Source organism: Gymnodraco acuticeps, unplaced genomic scaffold (assembly GCF_902827175.1).
Source record: "Gymnodraco acuticeps unplaced genomic scaffold, fGymAcu1.1, whole genome shotgun sequence".
NCBI lineage: Eukaryota > Metazoa > Chordata > Actinopteri > Perciformes > Bathydraconidae > Gymnodraco > Gymnodraco acuticeps.
The window spans coordinates 35,597-58,131 of NW_022990754.1; the positions used below are offsets into that span (position 1 = coordinate 35,597).

The window sequence follows — 22,535 nt, forward strand, 5'->3', positions numbered from 1 at the left end:
CGGAGGGGTAGTGTGTCGGGGGTGATTTGGGATTGGGCCTAAGTTTGATAATATATTTTTTATTAACTAGACCACTGGGTCATGTTAAGACCATATTTTCTGTCGGTTTGGTGTTACAAATATAAAAACAATATATGTGTGGATAACAAGATACATCCATCATAAACTAAACTGGAAACAGCAGTATACTTTCTTGCGTTAAACTTGACAGGTTTTTTAACCCGCACCACCTAGTGGTGAAAGCATGTTATTTAATTGTTTTGTTGAAATTATGTTATATTTGATGAAAACATTACATTACAACCCAGTCTCATAAAAAAACGTGTAATAACTACGTTGGTCCACAACGTAGGACGTAGTATTCAGAAGAAAAAAAAACATGGCCGAACTTCGTTTTATTCTCGGTGTAAAATGCACAGGGGAAAATAATGTATGCCACAACTTTAGATGCGGATTTTGTTAAACTAATACGTTTGCGCTGTGTACCAACACTATACATTGACGGAGAAGGGGGTAGCAATAAAGATAACACCATTAAACAGTTACACAACAGAAATAATATCGATAGCAGCGTCCCTAGCAACCACCTTGGTAACAATTAAAACGTTGTATCGACACAATTTCCTGAAGTAATCTTCGTAATAACTAGCAAACTAAAGATCATGTACATCCACTGCACACATAATCTGAAATAACAACTCATATTTCTCGCATCAAATGACATCAAAACACATTTTAATGGCCAAACTAACTTTAAAATAGGCATTTTACACCGAGAATAAAACGAAGTTCGGCCATGTTTTTTTTTCACGTGACATAGACGCCAGCCATTGGAATGAATGGTGAAAAAAAACGTAGGGATCTTACAATTTCAGAGGCGTTTTTACATTACATTGCATTTAGCTGACACTTTTATCCAAAGCCACTTACAATAAGTACATTCGACCAGGAAGACACAACCTTGAAGAAAACAGAATCATATAAGTACACCAGGTTTCATAGAGACAAACATTTCAAGTGCTACTCAACTGGCTTTAGATAAGCCAGTCCTTTATTAGTATATAAGTGCTTTGTTAATAGTTCTATCGCTCGAAGTGGAGTCGAAAGAGATGAGTTTTCAGTTTGCACCGGAAGATGTGTAAGCTATCTGCCGTCCTGATGTCAATGGGGAGCTCATTCCACCATCCTGGAGCCAGGACAGCAAACCCACGTGTTTTCGCCGATGGGAACTTGGGTCCCCCTCGCAGCGAGGGTGCAGCGAGTCGTTTGGCTGATGCAGAGCGTAGTGTACGCGCTGGGGTGTACGGTTTAACCATGTCCTGGATGTACGAAGGGCCAGATCCATTCGCAGCATGGTAAGCAAGTACCAGTGTCTTGAAGTGGATTCTAGCAGTTACCGGAAGCCAGTGAAGGGAGCGGAGGAGCGGAGTGGTGTGGGAGAATTTAGGAAGGTTGAAGACCAGACGAGCCGCTGCATTCTGGATGAGCTGCAGAGGTCGGATGGCACATGCAGGTAGACCAGCCAGGAGGGAGTTGCAGTAGTCTAGGCGTGAGATGACGAGAGCCTGGACCAGAACCTGCGTCGCTTTCTGTGTCAGCTGGGGACGTATCTTCCTGATGTTGTAAAGCGTGTATCTGTAGCAACGGGTTGTAGCAGCACGCTGCTTTGGCAGTGTGCAGTTCCTCCGTGACAGCAATGAGAGCAGTTTCTTGGGAGTGACCTGCCTTGAAACCAGACTGGTGCGGATCCAGAAGATTGTTCTGATGGAGGATAACAGGAGAGTTGTTTAAAGACAGCCCGTTCAAGTGTTTTAGACAGGAACGAGAGAGAGACAGGCCTGTAGTTTATAACATCAGACGGGTTAAGAGTGGGTTTCTTTAGGAGAGGGTTTACTCTTGCCTCCTTGAGACTGTTTGGAAAGTGACCAGAAGTTAGAGAAGTGTTGATGAAATGGGAGAGAAACGGTAGAATATCAGGAGCGATAGTCTGAAGGAGGTTTGAAGGGATAGGGTCCAGAGGACAGGTGGTAGGGCGGGCAGAGGTAATGAGGGTAAGAACCTCACTTGGAGAGAGAGGGGAAAAGGAGGTAAGTGTGTTGGTGGAAGGAGGGTCTGGTGACCCAGCGGTGAGTAAAGGTGAGTCAGAAAAAGAAGAGCGAATATCATCAACCTTTTTTTCAAAGTGGGTAACAAAGTCGTTTTTGTAGAAATACTATGTCCTACGTTGTGGACCAACGTAGTTATTACACGTTTTTTGTGAGAATGGGTTGGTCCATCAGACAGAGGGCTGCTGTGCCTCCTGTCATCATTAACGGACGTCTCTTTAAAATGACCGCTCAGAGGAGAGGAGTTCTTATTTCTCTATCTGCCTGCTCTCTCCTCGGTTCCCCTCCTCAGTCCTCCGCTCTCATCTCCTGTGGGCGGGACTAAGTCACGAGGATAGAAGTCGAGGAGGGGAAATATAAGAATTGAGAAGCCTCTTTTGTGCTGAGGATGAGTTTTGCTTGTTCTCGCTGTATCGCCGATCCGGAAACCTGTCCGCTCCTCGCAGCAGCTGCGAGGAGCAACGAGCCTCGCAACGTCCTGACCAATCAGAGCACAGTGGGCTCATAGGGAGGGGGGGGGGGGGGGGGGGGGCAGGAGCTCCAACAAGCCGTTTAGGACAGAGAGTGAATACACATACTATACAGAGATGCTGTATGAGAAACCAATGTGAGTTTGGAACATTGAACAATATAAATCTATTCTAGTAGACCTCAACAATGGAATTATGATCAGTAGAAATGGCCATGACATGGGACCTTTAAAACATAAGAATAATGTTAAGAAAATAATATGAACACGTTTTCTTGGCATTATTTGAGGTCTGAAACAACTGCAACCGTTTAGTCATTTGATTTATTAATACATCTAAATGACACTATCTTTATTTGTATAATAGAGAGAATAGTCAAGGGTTCCTTCAGTAGATCTAACAGGACATTGTTTTCTGATCCAGCTGAACTCCTTTCTGTGCCAACGTGCATTTCTGTAGCAACACCTTTTGTTTTTTACTTCCTTAGAAAAATAAACTGGTCTGATGAATGATCCGATGATGAATCTCCTCACCACTTAATCAGAATCTGTCAGGTTTTTGGCACAGGAAAAATATCATCCCTTAAAGAAATGCAAAACACTTGAAAATATTTGTTATCAAATCCACACCATGTTTAAAACCAAAGATAGGATAGTTCCAGGATAACTAATCTCTAGAGTCTAGATGAATGTGTTGACGCAAACTGCTTGGCTGTGTTCTCAGAGGAATTGCTGCTAAACGAAAACGATCATCTTTGATTTAAAACCTTGAAATACAGCACCCTCATGTGACTGTTAGACAGTGGTGAAAATAATAATGGTAACTATATTCATCATTATTCACAATTATTGAAGAGAAAATACTGACATTTTCAATTATTTCATAATTAGTTTTATTAACCAGACTCTTCTTGAATATCCAGTCTTCCTGCATGTTCATGGTTCCTTTAGATCAGGGGTTCCCAACCCCCGGTCCGCGGACCGGTACCGGGCCGCGGAGGTGTTACTGCAGGGCCGCGAAATAGCTGTGAGTTTATCGTAATATTTGCAGAATTATAAATATATAAAATATTTTATCATAATATTTTTTTTAAAAAGTGTTTAATATTCGCACCTATACCAGTCATATTATTTCATCCAGTAGCCTGGTTAAACTTTCACCAGATAACCGTTGAAAATGGCTTTTATGATGTTCTGAGGGATTCGGCGGCTCATCCCTAGTTTCCACCGGGTCTGTCTGCGGCGTGTTACGGTAGCGCCGTGGTTTTGGTCCGGCCTCCTCCGGCGTCATACCCTACCAGGCGCGTTTCACGAGCGTTTCAGAAGCATTACGGAAGCGGAGCGTCGTGCATGCCGGCTCGCAGTTCTTGTTGATTTGGGCATATTTCCTGGACATTTGTACTTCTACAAGAAAGTAAATAGGCTACGTAGTTAAATGGTTTATTTTTGTGTCTGTTTAAATCGTGTTTATTGTTGTTATTTCCTATTTTGTTGTGTTGTAGACTACAGACATAATTAATAATAATTGTAATAGTCCAGTTAAAAACAACATGAATCAAAGATGGGTTGCTGTCTTTTAGTGGTAAAAAAAATGCATTAATCATCATAATTATTCTATATAATTTACACACAGTGCCTGTAAACCGAAGGAGAACGCTGGTGTTGTCCTTGTAAAAAAGATTTGTTGTGTCATAAAATCAAGTGTTTTTCCACTTCCAATATAAAAACGTCGTCGTCCATTGTGCGTGTCGTTGTGGAGACGATGTAGTGATGTGAAGGGGGGTCTGCAAATTAGTTTATTTGGGGGGGGTGGCCGGATGCTGTCACCGTTCCACTTCCTGCCCGACATTACCTTACGGCTGCGTCGCGTCGAAAAATAGACTTCAATCCTATTTCGAGCGGAGCCCAGCGGCGAGACGCTTCTGGGACGCTTCTGAGCCGTAACGCGGCGCGTCTGGTGGAATAGCACCCATTGACTAGAGTGGCCGTGATCCTTGCGGACGCAACGCGCCGCAGACGGACCCAGTGGAAACTACGGGTCAGCCTGGTCTCAGCCTCTTGTGCGCACGAGAAAGTTACCGGTGCGCCAAGTAGGAAGAGGAGACAACCGTTTAATTGCAGACTGTTATGTTTATGTGGGGAAATGGCAGTGCATACATTATTTGAGATATATTTCAAACTCGGACTTCATTTTAAGGACATGTCGGCCAGGGGTGTAGAGCTATATGTTTATTTTATTAGCTTTTCTTTTTAATGACTGATTTTAAATGCCATTTTCTTAATGTCTTTCGTTTTTTGTAAAGCACTTTGAATTGCCTTGTGTTGAAAAGTGCTATATAAATAAACTTGCCTTGCCTTTGTTTAAGCACCGGATTGGAAAAACAGGAGAGTAAACCAGTCTGCCTTGATCTATGAATTCATGTCCGGGACTCTCACGGTATCTGCTGCCCGCAGCTGTTTGAAGGAAAACCTCCTTCACTTCATGAAATGGCTGCAGGCAGTATCAGGAGGCAGCGGGACGTGTACTCCGCCTCTGAGAAGTGCAGCACCAGCGCGCCGAGAGCTGTGCCTTTTTACGCACTGCCTTCGCTGTGTTTACCTTCATCAGAACAGCTTAAGAGTGACTGCAGGCTGCTACGTGTTAACCACACACAGCTCTACACACATCGAACTGCCCGATTACTCCCCCTTTTATTAGTTTTATGAAGGAGATGTCCAGTTACCAAGGCGCATGATGTGTGTGTGTGTGTGCTCAGCTCAGCTCTGTGTTTGTGTCCGACACCGGCATTTGTTTTCAAATGACCATGAACAGTAATTTATACACATCTGGCTAACTCCATAGGTAGCCTATATGCGGGTGTTCCCAAAATAAATTAGTTTAATGCTAAATGCTGTCGGACGTGCACCGGAACGAACGTCACTATCATAATATCTTCTGAAAATAAATGCCAGTGTCACACACACACACACACACACACACACACACACACACACAACACACACACACACACACACACACACACACACACACACACACACACACACACACACACACACACACACACACACACACACACACACACACACACACACACACACACACCATGTATACATCACTTCAGGGGACATTACATTGACTTACATGCATTTCCTGGAGACTTATCCTAACCCTAACCAACACATGCCTAACCCTAACCCTTACCCTTAACCTTACCCTCATCCTAAACCTAACCAAGTATTCACCCTAAAATTAATGATTCCCCTTATGGGGACCTCCAATTTGTCCCCATAAGGGAGGCAAGTCCCCACACGTGACTGTGTAAACAGATTTAGGTCCCCACAAGTATAGTAATGCTAGGACACACACACACACACACACACACACACACACACACACACACACACACACACCACACACACACACACACACACACACACACACACACACACACACACACACACACACACACACACACACACACACACACACACACACACTTCATAATGCGCCTTCTCCTCGTTTTCCCATCACTGGATTATCCGTAAATCATACAAACAAAACCAAAACGTTGATTTATCTGTTTTCCCGTTTTGGTTTAAAAACTGAATAACGTCGGTTTTTTGGTTTTCCGTTTTTTCCGAAAAACCAAAAAACGACACCGGTTCTTTTTTAAACGACGTTGTTAATATGTTTTGGATTGTTCTAGTATTTGTTCAGGCTGTTACATACAATTAGCCTCTGTTGCTACCTGCTGGTGAGTAAATATTACAATCAGTTCAAATTGACAACCGGTCCGCGATTTTTTTTGAATGTATCTGCCGGCACAATAAAGGTTGGGAACCCCTGCTTTAGATAACTGCTTTTTAGACTGTTGGCAACATGACATGTTTATGTTTTATGACGTGAGTTTATTTCTGGCTATTAATCACACCTACTAATTGACCTATCAGGAGCTTTAGAGTCTTTGTAGTTGTACCCCCAGGCTTGGATCAAGCTGGATCAGCAAGGTCTGACTTCTACTAACTTCTGGTGAACCTGGTTTAATGAACCAGCTGTTTTAAGGTACAATTTACTCCATTTTCTTAAGTGATCCAGATTCTAGTGTCTGTCATGAGGCGTGGCTCTAACTGAGTGTGAGTGAGAGGCAGTTGTGCAGTCTTACCTAAAAGCAGGAGAGGACGACGTGCAGTTGTTTTAGGTTCTCCCAATCCGAATGGGTGGGATGGTTTTATTTTGAGAAATGGTTCACAAATATACAGGGTTTATAATGGATACCTTTATTCTATATTCTCGTTACAATGTGACAAATATTCCTTATGATTTAGGACTTCACTCCAAGGTCATCATTTATTCTCATATTTATTTTACATCTTCCGGTCCATTACCAAGGGTTGTATGTAGTCTTATGTGTGACCAAATAAAACATGACAACACATATCATTCAGTTAAAGGTGGGGTAGGTCATTTTGGAGAAACCGGCTCGACTGCGCTAGAATTTGAAATTACAGAACCGGAAAATATCTGCCACTTCCTCACAGAGCCCCTCCTCCAACACACACGAACGCGCACATGACCAATGAGGGCACGAGATCAGTTTGTGCACAGATGGAAGGCTGACAGGCAGGTAGGCCATCCAGTTACTTTAGCCGGCTCAGATGATTGGTCGTGCTTTTTACAGCGCCACGGCTTCCACTGATGACATTTTTTAATGGATTTATTGTCAAAGCACTTCAGATATTTATTGCTATCGGTAGAGTTGGGTGTAATATTACTTTTGTTGGTAACGTGTAGTGTAACGCGCTACTTTTATAATTCAGTAATCACACTAAAGTTACTAACATTGCCCCGACACGCGTTACTTCGTTACTTACTAAAATCAGTCATAATCAAACCTCAACAAGCACCTGCAAAGAACACATGCTAAGGTGAAGCTAACGCACAGCTATTTGTTGTTTGTTTATATCACGTAGTCTGTTCTTCTTCTCTGTTTTCCGGTTGTTGCCTGTTTTGAATGACGAATACACACTACCGCCGCCTGCTGGTAAGGAGAGTTATTGCCACTCACGCATGCGCAGTTCGTACGTGCTCGGCTGAAGTCTTTGCGGTGTCTGGTTCCAGTGCAACACATGGCCAACACGCAGGAGAACACGCCGACGCAACAGCGTGAGCAGAGATAGACTGCGCAAAATATACAGATATCAGGAGACAGAGGACAGCCATGGTCAGATAGGAAAACATTTAGGATCTGGATCAGTCTTATGCGACAATGGAAACTGAACTAGAGAACATTTGAAACTTTAGCAGTCTGCGTGATCTGCCTGCAGGGAGGGGCGGGCCGGCCCTGCGAGTAAAGTAACGAGTAAAGTAACGAGTTACTTTATGTAGAGAGTAACGAAGTAGTGTAATATATTACTTTTTTGTAAAGTAATATGTAATATGTAATATATTCCTTTTTTTTAGTAACGACCCCATCTCTGTCTATCGGGATGTTAAGAGCATTCCATGGAATATAACAACAAGTGTATCTCGAGCCGGTTCCTCAAACTTACCTACCCCACCTTTCATACCAATTAGTTAGACACCACTTAAACACCTTTTTACTTAAAAATCCCACAAGGTTATTAACACAACTTGATTAACCAATAATACTTTAAATCACTCTAAACAAGAAAATACAAAAAGGGACGATAAAGATGTGCAAAGGATCAGAGAGTCAAAGGTTTGGTAGATCTGCTGCAGAAGGTCAGAGGCTCTCTCGTGCAAACCAGCTGACGTTAGATATTCTTTTAAAAATAAATGACTTCTCAGTCTCTCTTCTGGCCTTTTCTTCCTCCTCTTTTCTAATTCTCCTTTTTTCCTCCTTAATCTCCCTATCACGACCTTCTATTATCTCATATAACCTCTCCTTATCAGCTTTCAACTCCTTCATTCTATCCTCGTACAGTTTTGCTATTTTGTTTTCCAGTGCCTCCATCCGTTTGCATATTTCCTCTTCTCTCTTTGTAAGGATTCTCTGTTTTTCCGCTTTTATGAACCACTCTACCATCTGGAACATGTCATTGGTGTAATGGCTTCCTCCGTTCTTCTCTGCTATATTTCTGATCTTGTTGAGCAGCTCTCTGACCTGAGAACGATCCTTCCCCTCATTATTGAAGACGTGGTACTGGCCGTGACATTTCCCCACAAGTTCCTGCAGATCTTCACTTTCCTTCAGGACCTCTTCGATAGGTTTCCCTTTGAGCAGATCACCGTGGGTAAAGAGAACCATGCTGTATCTGTCTGTATCTTTTCCAAACATTTCCTGAATCTTCTGCACTGTCTGCTTTTCTTCATCTTTGAATCTGCCCAGTCTGATGACGACCAGGAAGACATGAGGTCCAGGAGAAGCATATTTAATGCTCTGGTTAATACTGCCTCTGGTCTCCTCTTCATCAAACCTGGTGTCAAACAGACCTGGAGTGTCAATGACAGCAACTCTCTGTTCCTCCACTTCACCAAAGGCCTTAGCACAGGTAACAGTCAGAGAATCAGCAGAGAACTTTGATTTAAAGTGCTTTTCTCCCAGAATGGTGTTTCCTGTGGCGCTCTTCCCAACTCCGGTCTTCCCCACCAACACAATCCGGAGCTCAGCATTATTGTGTGTGTTCGATTCTGATGGGGGAAAAACAAAACATATATTTTAAGTGCTTTTAGTACTCATATCTTAAGTTAATAATAACAATGGCAAGTGGGAAAAAGCTGTTCTGTTTTGTGCTTGGCTTTAGTACAGGTGACTGCATGTTGGTCCGTTAAAAACATTTAAGACTAAGTTGCATAATTTAGTTTCCACCTCAGGGTTTCTTAGATATTGGCTAGCCCTTAATATTATTTGTTCTAAGTTAAATGTAGAATATGTAATTTGTCCCTGGGGTCTCTCAATCTAAACATTAACAAAAGAAGGAGTTTAGTGGCGTTATAAATAAAATCAGTAAAATACTGAATAAAAACTGACAATGGAGGCTTTAAGCCGATGCTTCCACCAACGTATGATACACTTGTTCCTCTGATACTATCCAGTTCGTACGTTATCAAAGGATCTGTTTTTCCTAGTGGAAACAGGATGGTGGGGCTATGAGCCAAAGGCTAAGCTCTGCATGTTTCCCGGCGTCTGATGACTAAAGGTTTGAAGTTAAAAAGGCACATACGATCATTAATATTTAATTCTAAAAAACAGTAAATGAAAAAGGGACTGCAATCCTTTTTTGTTTATTTTCCAAAATAAATGGTCAAAAAAGCACAAGGGTGAGGAGCTAGGAGGAACCCTCAGGAGCATGTTTGCATTGATTCGAGAAAAAAGTGTTTTGATGTTGTTGGAATGATTGCAGATTTGATGTGAATAGAGAAATAAAACAGGCTTTTAATGCTGACAGAGCCTATACCGATTAGACTGGTTTTAATAAAGGACATGCTGAAAAGTAAACAGGAGAAATATCACAGATCATGAATAGAACAATTATTTCTATTGTATGAAGAAAGTTGTTTGTGCTCTTTTTTGTTGTTGACATTTAAAACCTACCTTTAACTAGATCTTAAATCAGAAAACAAATGTAATACAATACATTAGAGTGATGATCTTGAGTTTAACCTGTCATCAGTGTTCACTCTGGTGTGAAACTGCAGTAAGTATCAGATCAGCTGCAGCGTTCAATCAGTAACTGATATACAACAAGAGGGTGGGTCGGCTCTTATAAACAAACATGTCAACAATCAAACCGGAGTAGTGCTCCAGCGCTGCCATACTGCCCGCCCAGCAGAACCTTCTCAGATGAAGTTCACAAGGCATTTGGTTTTTAAAAAAAAAAATCCACCCCTCGCCGATAAAACATAACAATCAACAGCATGAATACAATTTATTCACTTACCATTTGGGCCAAATGTGCTGGCCATAGTGGTGATGGAGGGAGGAGCTGGTCTGCTGCTGAGCTGAGGAAGTGAAGTTAGTCTGCAACAACACCTCCTTAAATACAGACTTCATGCAGCAAACCACACCCACACACTGCTGACATCACAGTCTGAAGTTCAGCTCCAGTGGGATGATTCATAGATTAAAAATGATCAAATCCTTACTTGGCTTTTTTTATTTAACAGACTATATATTTTAAATGTAAGACGCATGAATATTCACCTATTTCAAGAGTGACCATTTTAAGTGGACTGCATTTATATAGCACTTTTCCAGTCTCTCAATGTGCTTTACATATTCAAGTCAGCTTTCACACATTCAACGCTTTATTCGTCCCAGATTTGAATATTATTTAATTCACAGCAGCAGTGTTGTCAAGCATTTGTTGTCACGAGTTAAACATATTTAAAAGATACAATGAGACACAAATATAAGCGGCAAGTATCTAAATATTCACAATGGAAAGGACATATATCACTAGAGTACACTGTAAAAAAAGATCGTAATTTTACAGGAAATAACTGTAAATTGTTATAGTAATTATCATATTTTTTTACATAACTTGCAAAATCCTGTAAAATGACAGATATTAAATATAAATTAACAACCCAAAACATTATTTTAAGTATTTTGACAATAACAACAAATAACGTTTATTTCCTTTTTTTTTTACAGTAAATTTACTATATGATATTTACAGTATTTTTGCACTTTGAGAAAATACATGCAGATGTACGTAAAATATATTTTTTTATCTGTAATTAAATATGTAACTCGTAATATAAAAGTGTATTACTATTATAAGACTTTAAGATTTTCTTTGTAATTTTAAGGTAAACATAAAACTGTAAAAAAAAACGTAAAATAAATAAAACGTAAAATGTAAGTAAAATATTTTTATATAAATCATTTTCTCAATATTCGATTGAATCCACCACAAACACAAAATATCCAATGTTGAAACAAAAGTAAATACATTTTGTTTTCATGAAATTCCTAACTTACTATATTGTAAACATCTACAGTTGACAATATCATTAAAACAAATTAAAATCATAGAAAGTGGAGAAATCTCTGCAGGGAGGACCAATGTTTAAAACACACACTGTTATTTACTCAACAAGTCACAGTTATCCTTGTTTTATTTATGTTGATGTTTTTTTTTTCCATTGGTCAATTTACAGTAATAAACCTTAGTTTTACAGTATAATGTATGGTTTTCGGATTCTGGCCGACAGCCAGAGCTACGGCACTTGAAATAGAATTCAGCCAAACACGGCAGACAAGTCAGGCATGTTTGGAATGAGTCCACAACACTCCTGATTGGTTAATATAAACGTCATCGAAGAAACCTGCCAATGTCCGCGCCTGTCGTTCACATTTGAAACATCCACGTCAGTTTGAGCGGGTCTCCTCCTGCGAGCTACAGCTCTCTGTGTGTCTGCTGCAGGAGTTTATGGATTAATATCGGGATCGTTTTACATCTACACGTTAAATATGAGCATCGGGACGTCAACAAAGAACAGAAGACCTGAGATCTGGTGAGTCCTGCGACTTAAATGGAGTTAAACATGTATTTAGATAATCCTTAGATTGTGAATGTTTTATTTTTTATTTACGGTTACGTTTCTTCTTCTAGTTAGCTGAGTTTCTTCCCGTTAAGTTGGTATGCATCATTAATAGGTTGTTAAATGTTAAGAAGCCCTGAGATGCTGTTTCTTGCAAGATGTTGCGCCCGGGAAACCCGGCTTAACATGCGGCTGCTAACGTTAGCTTACAGTTTATTGCAGTGCTGCCCCCCCACCCTCTCGTCTCCAACACGGGAGAATTACACATAAACATGCAGTGTGGTATCACAGTGTTGTCGCCAAGTTTAATGTAAAGTTTCACAGCTTTCTTACAGCGGAATCTAGTTTGTTAATGTTCAGTAGGCAACAGCTAGCATAGCATAAACAGCTAACCGCTAACGTTCGGCTAATTTGCTAGTTAGCTCTGCTCTATATTATTACACGCATGTGTTCACGCATGTGTTCATGCTTCAGCTCATGACTAGCTAATGTCACACTGTGAACTAAAATACTTTTTGTATTACTACATCATACATGCTTTGTCCAAATCACTGCTAAAATTAATTATTTTTGAAAATGTATAGTAAAGAAACACTCAGCCATGCATGAAATAACATAGCAAAAATAATACGGGTAATGTTTGACCCATGTTGTGCCTTAGAAGTGTAGTGATACAAGCATGATTTTTATTCAAAAAGTAAGAAAGGGAAAAATAAAAATTAGAATTGGTGTTGATCCAAAAATAATGTTAGTTGAGGAATACCTGGGATCCTGAATGGTTCAAGTAATTTATTGCAAAGATATTTACAATTAAAACTAATTCGGGTCACTTTTGACACATGTTGGTTGTATGTTGTGTAACAAAGGGTTACCATGACAGCTGTGATGTTCACTCTTTTGACAGAGCACCAGTGGACAGTGAGGACTATGGAAGAGAAGATGTGATGGTTTTGTGTGGAAAGCTGCTGATGGCAGACTGTCCCTCATCAGTCTCTCCAGGCAGCACCCAGCTATTCTTCCATCTTGCAGATGAAAATACTTTGATATCTGAGTAATAACTAACTTGTGTCTAACATAATATTGAATGTGGTTTAGTAAAGTATTTAAAAATACCCCACATTGTACATGTACAGGAAAATCAGACCTTGTTCAACAAAGATCATCAGACAATTGTTTTGTCTTTGAAGTACAGCCGCAGCAGAGAGTCTGAGTTTGAAGAAAACACTAACATTTTATTTAGTGTTGTTTAATCAATCAATATTTACTGGTCTTGAAATTCCTCACTGGATTACAAAATGCTCAAATCTTATTGTACAGGGACATTATGCAGATGTCATCACCTGAAGATGAAAATATAGATTCAGCGATATGTACCATTTTAAGGAAATAGGCTGTTAGCGGTATTGGCCAAAGCTCCGCAGCTGTAGCTAGGCGCTGCTAATGAAAACTCAAGTGCTCAATTTGTTGGTTTTTCTTTTTTATTAAGAATTGACCAAGCATATCTTCCTCTTCGAAATCCCAGTTGTACTTCGCTAACACGCAGTGCCTGGGAGGGTGCGTTTGATTGTTCCCACAATAGTGCGTGCGCTTTTGCTTCAAAGGTCCATCATACAAGATGTAGGGGATCTATTGGCAGCTGCTGATAATAACATCCATCATTATGGTTTACTAATAGTTATCAATTCACTTCCTCCTCCAGCACCTGGACACAGCAGGAACCTACGCCAGGATCCTGTTTGTGGACTTCAGCTCTGCCTTCAACACAACCCTCTGGCTGGAGGCTGCGCTCCATCAGGACCAACACCTCTCTCCATCAGGACCAGAACCTCTCTCCATCAGGACCAGAACCTCTCTCCATCAGGACCAACACCTCTCTCCATCAGGACCAGAACCTCTCTCCATCAGGACCAACACCTCTCTCCATCAGGACCAAAACCGCTCTCCATCAGGACCAGAACCTCTCTCCATCAGGACCAACACCTCTCTCCATCAGGACCAAAACCGCTCTCCATCAGGACCAGAACCTCTCTCCATCAGGACCAACACCTCTCTCTATCAGGACCAAAACCTCTCTCCATCAGGACCAGAACCCTCTCTCCATCAGGACCAACACCTCTCTCCATCAGGACCAAAACCTCTCTCCATCAGGACCAGAACCTCTCTCCATCAGGACCAGAACCTCTCTCCATCAGGACCAAAACCTCTCTCCATCAGGACCAGAACCTCTCCATCAGGACCAGAACCTCTCTCCATCAGGACCAACACCTCTCTCCATCAGGACCAACACCTCTCTCCATCAGGACCAACACCTCTCTCCATCAGGACCAGAGCCTCTCTCCATCAGGACCCGAACCTCTCTATTAGGACCAGAGCCTCTCTCCATCAGGACCAGAGCCTCTCTCCATCAGGACCAGAACCTCTCTCCATCAGGACCAGAACCTCTCGCCACCTCAACAAGGCATGCCCCCCCCACTGACACTTTACCTCAGCCACAACGTAGACTCTATGCATTACATAATGGAGTTCACAGGATGGTAAATAATGCAATGTTTAAATATTGGTTACTGCACATATTTTATATTCTATAATTTATTGCATTCTATTTCGATGTAAATTACTGCTTTATTTTATTTCTATCTTACTATATTTTTATTAGTGTTCTTAATATAGTTCGCTATCTTTGTACTTTTTTTATTTTTGTTTTTTATTTGTATGTATGCACCACGACACCTAGTGAAATTCCTCGTACGTGTGAACCTACCTGGCAATAAACCCGTTTCTGATTCTGATATGTTTGTTCTCTAGGTTGCACTGCCACGACTACCGTAGCGCAGAATGGACCGAGGAAACATGACTGGGCCTCAAGTGTTTTGCAGCCAATATTCATTCTCCTACACACTTGGGATATGAGGGTGAGTGAACAAGCTATCCATTGGTTGGAACCTACATCCCCATTGTTAGACGTACTAAATCCTCCACACTGCTCCTTCAAATTGACAATGTGAACATATGTTGCCATTTTGTAATTTCTGTTATTTTCAGTTGAGAATGTTTCTTCAATGTTTCAAAGTAAAAATTCAACTTACTTTGTGTTTCTACTGTTTATAAGTATGATGTTTAACATCTTAAGCCCGGCCCCCCCGATACCGGGGGGAAAAACGCGTCACTGCAGGAGACAGCGTCTGGGGGCTTCTTAATATTTAAAAACCTATGAATGTCTTATACTCAAATAACGGGAAAAAACTCAGCAACCTGACGATATGAGCCATTTTTACCGAAACAAAACACAAGTCTCACAAGAAGCGTTAGCATTAGCCCTTAGTGAAAACAGGCTGATGCTACTTCCGGTGCTAACTAGCAAAAACGATCTTTAAAACTTAATATGTTCTGCACAAACTACATATCATCTGAAAGCTGATACTCCACAGATTATTTTGATATAAGTATCATCACTGTAGGACACGAACTCACTGAGCTAGCAGCCAGAACAGAGCAAGAAAACAACAAGTGTTCTAAACCATAACAATAATGAGGTCTCATCGTTGCTGTTTTGTGATCAAAAGTCGTGTTCAAGGGAATAAAAACGCTGCTCAAGGTTAATCCAATGTCTCTTTGTCACTTTAGAATTGTTGTTGATAATCCATCATTACATTCATGGCCGCAGAGTAGGTATAAAGTTTTGTAGTCCGGGGCTCAGGTAGTCTAATGTGCTGTTTACGCAAGCCTCTCTCTCCTTGACGTAAGTTAAAAGCGGGATTTACTAACCCCCCCCTCGATTCTATTGGCTCTAAAGTTTCAAAAAAGGTATCAATCACCCAAATCGACCAATGGGTTCCAGGGATAAAATCCTGCGTAGTATAAATAATGCCAGCAGCGGCTGCTTTACGCACAGACGTAGCAGAGGCAGCCGCACAACCGCTCCAGCACAGCAGCAACGAACACAGCGAAGCGACAACACAGCGACGAACACAGACAACAGCAGGCAACAGAACAGTCAGACAACAATCAGACCTTGATTATGAACTTCAGGAAAGGTATGTACTCTCTGTTTGTATCTATTAGTTGTGTATTTGGTGTAATCTATAGTAATTCCACACTCGCAAAATACAAAATGGATGCCGCTTTGTTGTTGTAGCGTTATCGTTCCGTGAGAAACTAAAACAATGGGAACATCATGTTGGTGAACGTATAAATAGATTAATTGTATTTCGTGACTATAACACGGCAGTATATAAATAAAGCTGTATTGTCTATCAACCCAGTCTATATATACTGTTATTTCACACACGCTAAATGGATGCTGTTTTGTAGTTCTACATACATTGACTATTAGCAGTTTATAAATAAAGCTGTATTGTATATCAGTCTATATATATATATATATATATATATATATATATTAGGGCTGTCAGTCGATTAAAATATTTAATCGGAAATTAATCGCACATTTTTGATCTGTTCTAAATGTACCTTAGAGGAATATTTTTCAAGTTTAATACTCTTATCAACATATGAGTGGACAAATATGCTTTATGCTAATGTTTATTATCATTTGAACAATGACAAATATTCTCATGAATATTAAACACAACAACCTCTGAACATTACAAATATTCGCTTCAATTCAACCTGGAACCTCTCTCATACAATAATACAATACAAATGGTGTGTGTGTGTGTGTGTGTGTGTGTGTGTGTGTGTGTGTGGTGTGTGTGTGTGGTGTGTGTGTGTGTGTGTGTGTGTGTGTTGTGTGTGTGTGTGTGTGTGTGTGTGTGTGTGTGTGTGTGTGTGTGTGTGTGTGTGTGTGTGTGTGTGTGTGTGTGTGTGTGTGTGTGTGTGTGTGTGTGTGTGTTGTGTGTGTGTGGTGTGTGTGTGTGTGTGTGTGTGTGTGTGTGTGTGTGTGTGTGTGTGTGTGTGTGTGTGTGTGTGTGTGTGTGTGTGTGTGTGTGTGTGTGTGTGTGTGTGTGTGTGTGTGTGTGTGTGTGTGTGTGTGTGTGTGTGTGTGTGTGTGTGTGTGTATCGGATCGTTGGAGCTATGCAACTCAAGGCATATGCTCGAACGGGAGCTGCCTGGACGCTGCAATCATGTTGCGCACTGAGTGTGCTGACTTTTCGTACAATGTCCCACTGTCTGGCTTCCTGCATAAAGTCAAGTGCTCGGCGCAGTTGTGGCGAAATGTCGCTCCTCTGTTTTCATTTAAACAGCTCCTTATATCGGTTAGCGCAGCTAGCTAGCACCAGATGCTAACAACAACAATGCACGTAAGGTCTCTCTCTCGCTCGCTCGGGCCACACATACACACACCCTCCCGGTCCTCCCAACAGCCAGTCGGTGCCTGCCGGTGAGCGTGGAAGTGTGGTCTGCCACAAGCGGGCGACAGGAGCGAGGCTGTCAGCATCAGCTTGTAGATGGTGTTTTAAACTCGATGCGCTCTGAAACTACGAGGCGGCCGAGGAAAGAAAATACACATGCGTTAATCGCGTTAAAATAATTAGTGGCGTTATTTTTTTTTGCGTTATTGACGCGTTAACTTGACAGCCCTAATATATATATATATATATATATATATATATATATATATATATATATATGGGCTGTCAAGTTAACGCGTTAATAACGCGTTAACGCAAAAAATTAACGCCACTAATTCTTTTAACGTGATTAACGCATGTGTATTTTTTTCCTCGGCCGCCTCGTAGTTTCAGAGCGCATCGAGTTTAAAATACCATCTGCAAGCTGATGCTGACAGCCTCGCTCCTGTCGCCCGCTTGTGGCAGACCACACTTCCCCGCTCACCGGCAGGCACCGACTGGCCATCTGGAGGACCGGGAGGGTGTGTGTATGTGTGGCCCGAGCGAGAGAGAGACCTTACGTGCATTGTTGTTGTTAGCATCTGGTGCTAGCTAGCTGCGCTAACGGATATAAGGAGTTGTTTAAATGAAAACAGAGGAGCGACATTTCGCCACAACTGCGCCGAGTACTTGACTTTATGCAGGAAGCCAGACAGTGGGACATTGTACGAAAAGTCAGCACACTCAGCACGGATAGTGCGCGCAACATGATTGCAGCGTCCAGGCAGCTCCGGTTCGAGCATATGCCTTGAGTTGCACATAGCTCCAACGATCCATCACACACACACACACACACACACACACACACACACACACACACACACACACACACACACACACACACACACACCATTTGTATTGTATGAGAGGTTCCAGGTTGAATTGAGGCAAATTTGTTTGTTGCAATAGAATTTGCGATTAAATATTTTAATCGACTGACAGCCCTAATATATATATATGTGTATATACTGTTATTTCACACACGCTAAATGGAGGAATTATTTCTGATTTGAGTTACATTTTTGAAAGAATAAGCCAGTGAAGTAATCAAAGTAATTGTTTTTTCCACATTTGTTTTCACAGTGATGAAGACGAGTATCAAATGGCTTCTGGATCACAGCCATCAACATCTGCCTCATCCGAGCTACGACGTGCATCAGATCAGCATACAGTTGCCCCAGAGCCATCAACATCCAAGCTACGCCGCCGGACTTCTGCACCAGTACTGGTTCAGTGGACAGACTGTCAGGAGGAAAGTGAAACGGGCTGGTGTGTGGCAGACTAAGATTGTTACCGTTCCTGACGCTGTGGTGGACTACAACAGAAGCATGGGCTGTGTGGATGTGTCCGATGCTTTGATTGGGTACTACAGCGTTCACCACAAAACCATGACATGGTACAAGACCTTTTTTTACCATTTTCTGGACATTGCAGTGGTGAACAGCTTCCTTCTCCACAAGGAGCTGCACAAGATGAGGGGTGACCCCGGCAGGACGAAGCCACACACCCAGAAGTCCTTCAGGGAGCAGCTTGCTGCAGACATGAGGGGTGAAGTCCCTGCAGCAGCACCACCACTCCCCCCCATCATCACTCGTATGCATTCCCAAGTATTATGGGGAAGATGCCACCGCGCTCAGGAGGTGCTCTGATGCTGGCAACAAAACGGTGAAGACCTATCTACTGCACTAAGTGCCTGGTGCCTCAATTCAAAAACACTAAACACATTCAGGTTGTGTACATTTTTTCTTTTTTGCCAGTGTTTACAAAAAAAATGCTTGTGGTGTTATTTCGGTTTTAGTGTAGTTTTTTAGTGTTATTTTTTAAAATAGGCATTTTCCACCGAGAATAAAACGAAGGTCGGCCATGTTTTTTTTTCTGCAGGGAGAAATGTGAAGATCACGTGACATAGACGCCAGCCATTGGAATGAATGGTGAAAAAAAACGTAGGGATCCTACAATTTAAGAGGCGTTTTCGTAGAAATACTACGTCCCAAGTTGTGGACCAACGTATAGTTATTACTGTCCGCTCCTCGCAGCAGCAACGAGCTTCGCAACGTCCTGACCAATCAGAGCACACTGGGCTCACAGGGAGGGGGGGGAGGCAGGAGCTCCAACAAGCCGTTTAGGACAGAGAGTGAATACACATACTATACAGAGATGCTGTATGAGAAACCAATGTGAGTTTGGAACATTGAACAATGTAAATCTATTCCAGTAGACCTCAACAATGGAAATATGATCAGTAGAAATGGCCATGACATGGGACCTTTAAAACATAAGAATAATGTTGTTAAGAAAATAATATGAACACGTTTTCTTGGCATTACTCCTTTCTGTGCCAACGTGCATTTCTGTAGCAACACCTTTTGTGTTTCACTTCCTTAGAAAAATAAACTGGTCTGATGAATGATCCGATGATGAATCTCCTCTCCACTTAATCAGAATCTGGCTGTCAGGTTTTTGGCACAGGAAAAATATCATCCCTTAAAGAAATGCAAAACACTTGAAAATATTTGTTATCAAATCCACACCATGTTTAAAACCAAAGATAGGATAGTTCCAGGATAACTAATCTCTAGATGAATGTGTTGAAGCAAACTGCTTGGCTGTGTTCTCAGAATAATTGTCATGCTAACTGTATTGACACAATTGAGATGAGTGATTTGATGTCAAAAGCTCAACTGCAGCCATTTATTAGGCCAAGTGCTGCTAAACGAAAACGATCATCTTTGATTTAAAACCTTGAAATACAGCACCCCCATGTGGCTGTTAGACAGTGGTGAAAATAAAAATGGTAACTATATTCAGTACAGCATTATTCATAATTATTGAAGAGAAAATACTGACATTTTCAATTATTTCACAATTAGTTTTATTAACCAGACTCTTCTTGAATATCCAGTCTTCCATATGTTCATGGTTTCTTTAGATAACTGCAAACCAAGTTATGCCACCATCCCATGTACAGAGTGAAGGCAGCTTTGGCTTTTAGTCTGTTAGCGACATGACATGTTTATGTTTTATGACGTGAGTTTATTTCTGGCTATTAATCACACCTACTAATTGACCTATCAGGAGCTTTAGAGTCTTTGCAGTTGTACCCCCAGTCTTGGATCAAGCTGGATCAGCAAGGTCTGACTTCTACTAACTTCTGGTGAACCTGGTTTAATGAACCAGCTGTTTTAAGGTACAATTTACTCAATTTTCTTAAGTGATCCAGATTCTAGTGTCTGTCATGAGGTGTGGCTCTAACTGAGTGTGAGTGAGAGGCAGTTGTGCAGTCTTACCTAAAAGCAGGAGAGGACGACGTGCGTTTTTTTTTAGGTTCTCCCAATCCGAATGGGTGGGATGGTTTTATTTTGAGAAATGGTTCACAAATATACAGGGTTTATAATGGATACCTTTATTCTATATTCTCGTTACAATGTGACAAATATTCCTTATGATTTAGGACTTCACTCCAAGATCATCATTTATTCTCATATTTATTTTACATCTTCCGGTCCATTACCAAGGGTTGTATGTAGTCTTATGTGTGACCAAATAAAACATGACAACACATATCATTCAGTTAATACCAATTAGTTAGACACCACTTGAACACCTTTCTACTTGAAAATCCCACAAGGTTATTAACACATCTTGATTAACCAATAATACTTTAAATCAGTGGTTCTCAACTGGTCAGGCCTCGGGACCCACTTTTTACTTGGTCAATAAATCGCGACCCAACATTTTGAAGCACTCAAATCTATTCAACAAAAAAACTTGCCGTAATATATACACTTTTCAGCATACAATATTAATAAAAGTGAAGTACAGTGCATACATCCCTTATACCCCTTCACAGAACTAAAGTATGCTTTTAAAAAAGGTTTAATTAGATGATGGAATCAAAGCTGAACTATATAAAAAGGAACACAGTATGCTGAAAACCCAACCCCAGCAGGGGGGGTCTGGGGGGATTCTCCCCCAGGAGATTTTTAGAAATACTAACATAAACTATGCATTCTGGTACACTCTGAGAAGAAAATAAATAAATCTATTACTACCCGACATATTAATAATATGTTATGCCATTGTTTGTTTTTCACTTTGTTCTGACATCTTGCTGCGAGAAGAGTAAAGAGGAGAGAGTCTGTGTGACTTACTTTAAATTGTGGGTAAGGGTAGATAGCTCCCATTGTTCTGTGACCTGTCAATCATCAAACCTCATATTTCATTATAATAATAATAGATTTAATTTGTTAGCGCTTTTACAGGTGCTCAAAGACGCTTTACAGATATAGTGAAGAGAAAAGAAAAGGAATGAACAACAAATAAATATATAGTTAAAGTCAAATAATACAAAAACAATCACACATTAAAAGCCAGATTGAAGAGGTGAGTTTTTGTGAGTTTTTTTGAAGGTGGTGAGGTCAGTGCAGTCTCTGAATGGTTGGGGGAGTGAGTTCCAGAGGGAGGGGGCAGCGACGGAGAAGGCTCTGTCCCCCCAGGTCCGGGGATTGGTGCGGGTGGGGATGGATAGGAGGTTGGCTTCTGATGAGCGGAGGCAGCGGGAAGGGGTGTGGTGGTGCAGCAGGTCTGTGAGGTAGGGGGGGCCTGATTGTTGAGGGCTTTGTGAGTAATGAGGAGGACTTTGAAGTTGATTCTTTGACGGACGGGGAGCCAGTGGAGGTTCTGGAGGACGGGAGTGATGTGGTCTCGGGAGCGGGTGTGGGTGAGGAGGCGGGCAGCAGAGTTCTGGATATGTTGGAGGTTATTGAGGAGGTTGGATGGTATGCCGTAGAGGATGCTATTGCAGTAGTCGAGTCGTGAAGTGATGAATGCATGAATCAGGGTTTCAGCAGCAGAGGAGGAGAGTGATGGGCGGAGACGGGCAATGTTTTTGAGGTGGAAAAAGGCGGTCCTGGTGATGTGATTGATGTGGTGGTTGAATTTGAGCTGACTGTCGAAGATGACTCCGAGGTTGCGGATGTGAGGGGGGGGGGGAGATAGAGTGTGGCTGTCAATGGTGAAGTTGAAATTCTGGATGTCTTTGATACGGGATGGGGGGGCCGATGATGATGTCTGATTTGGCACTGTTCAGTTGGAGATA

The 22,535-nt window shown here is 41.5% G+C and overlaps 1 protein-coding gene and 1 long non-coding RNA gene across 2 annotated transcripts; one reads left to right on the plus strand and one right to left on the minus strand.

Moving 5' to 3' along the window:
* Nucleotides 1–8,384: 8,384 nt before the first annotated feature.
* Nucleotides 8,385–10,529, minus strand: LOC117556748 (GTPase IMAP family member 4-like; the record flags this gene model as incomplete). The annotated part of the gene is made up of 2 exons (XM_034232245.1): nt 10,477–10,529; nt 8,385–9,226 (listed from the first exon to the last, which is right to left on the minus strand). Coding segments are annotated over exons 1-2 (867 nt in total), but the record flags the coding sequence as incomplete, so codon positions are not given.
* Nucleotides 10,530–11,731: 1,202 nt separating this feature from the next.
* On the plus strand, nt 11,732–13,987 carry LOC117556751. The gene is made up of 3 exons (XR_004570619.1): nt 11,732–12,058; nt 12,990–13,136; nt 13,785–13,987. It is a non-coding gene; the product is annotated as an uncharacterized LOC117556751 (long non-coding RNA).
* The last annotated feature ends 8,548 nt before the right edge of the window (nt 13,988–22,535 follow it).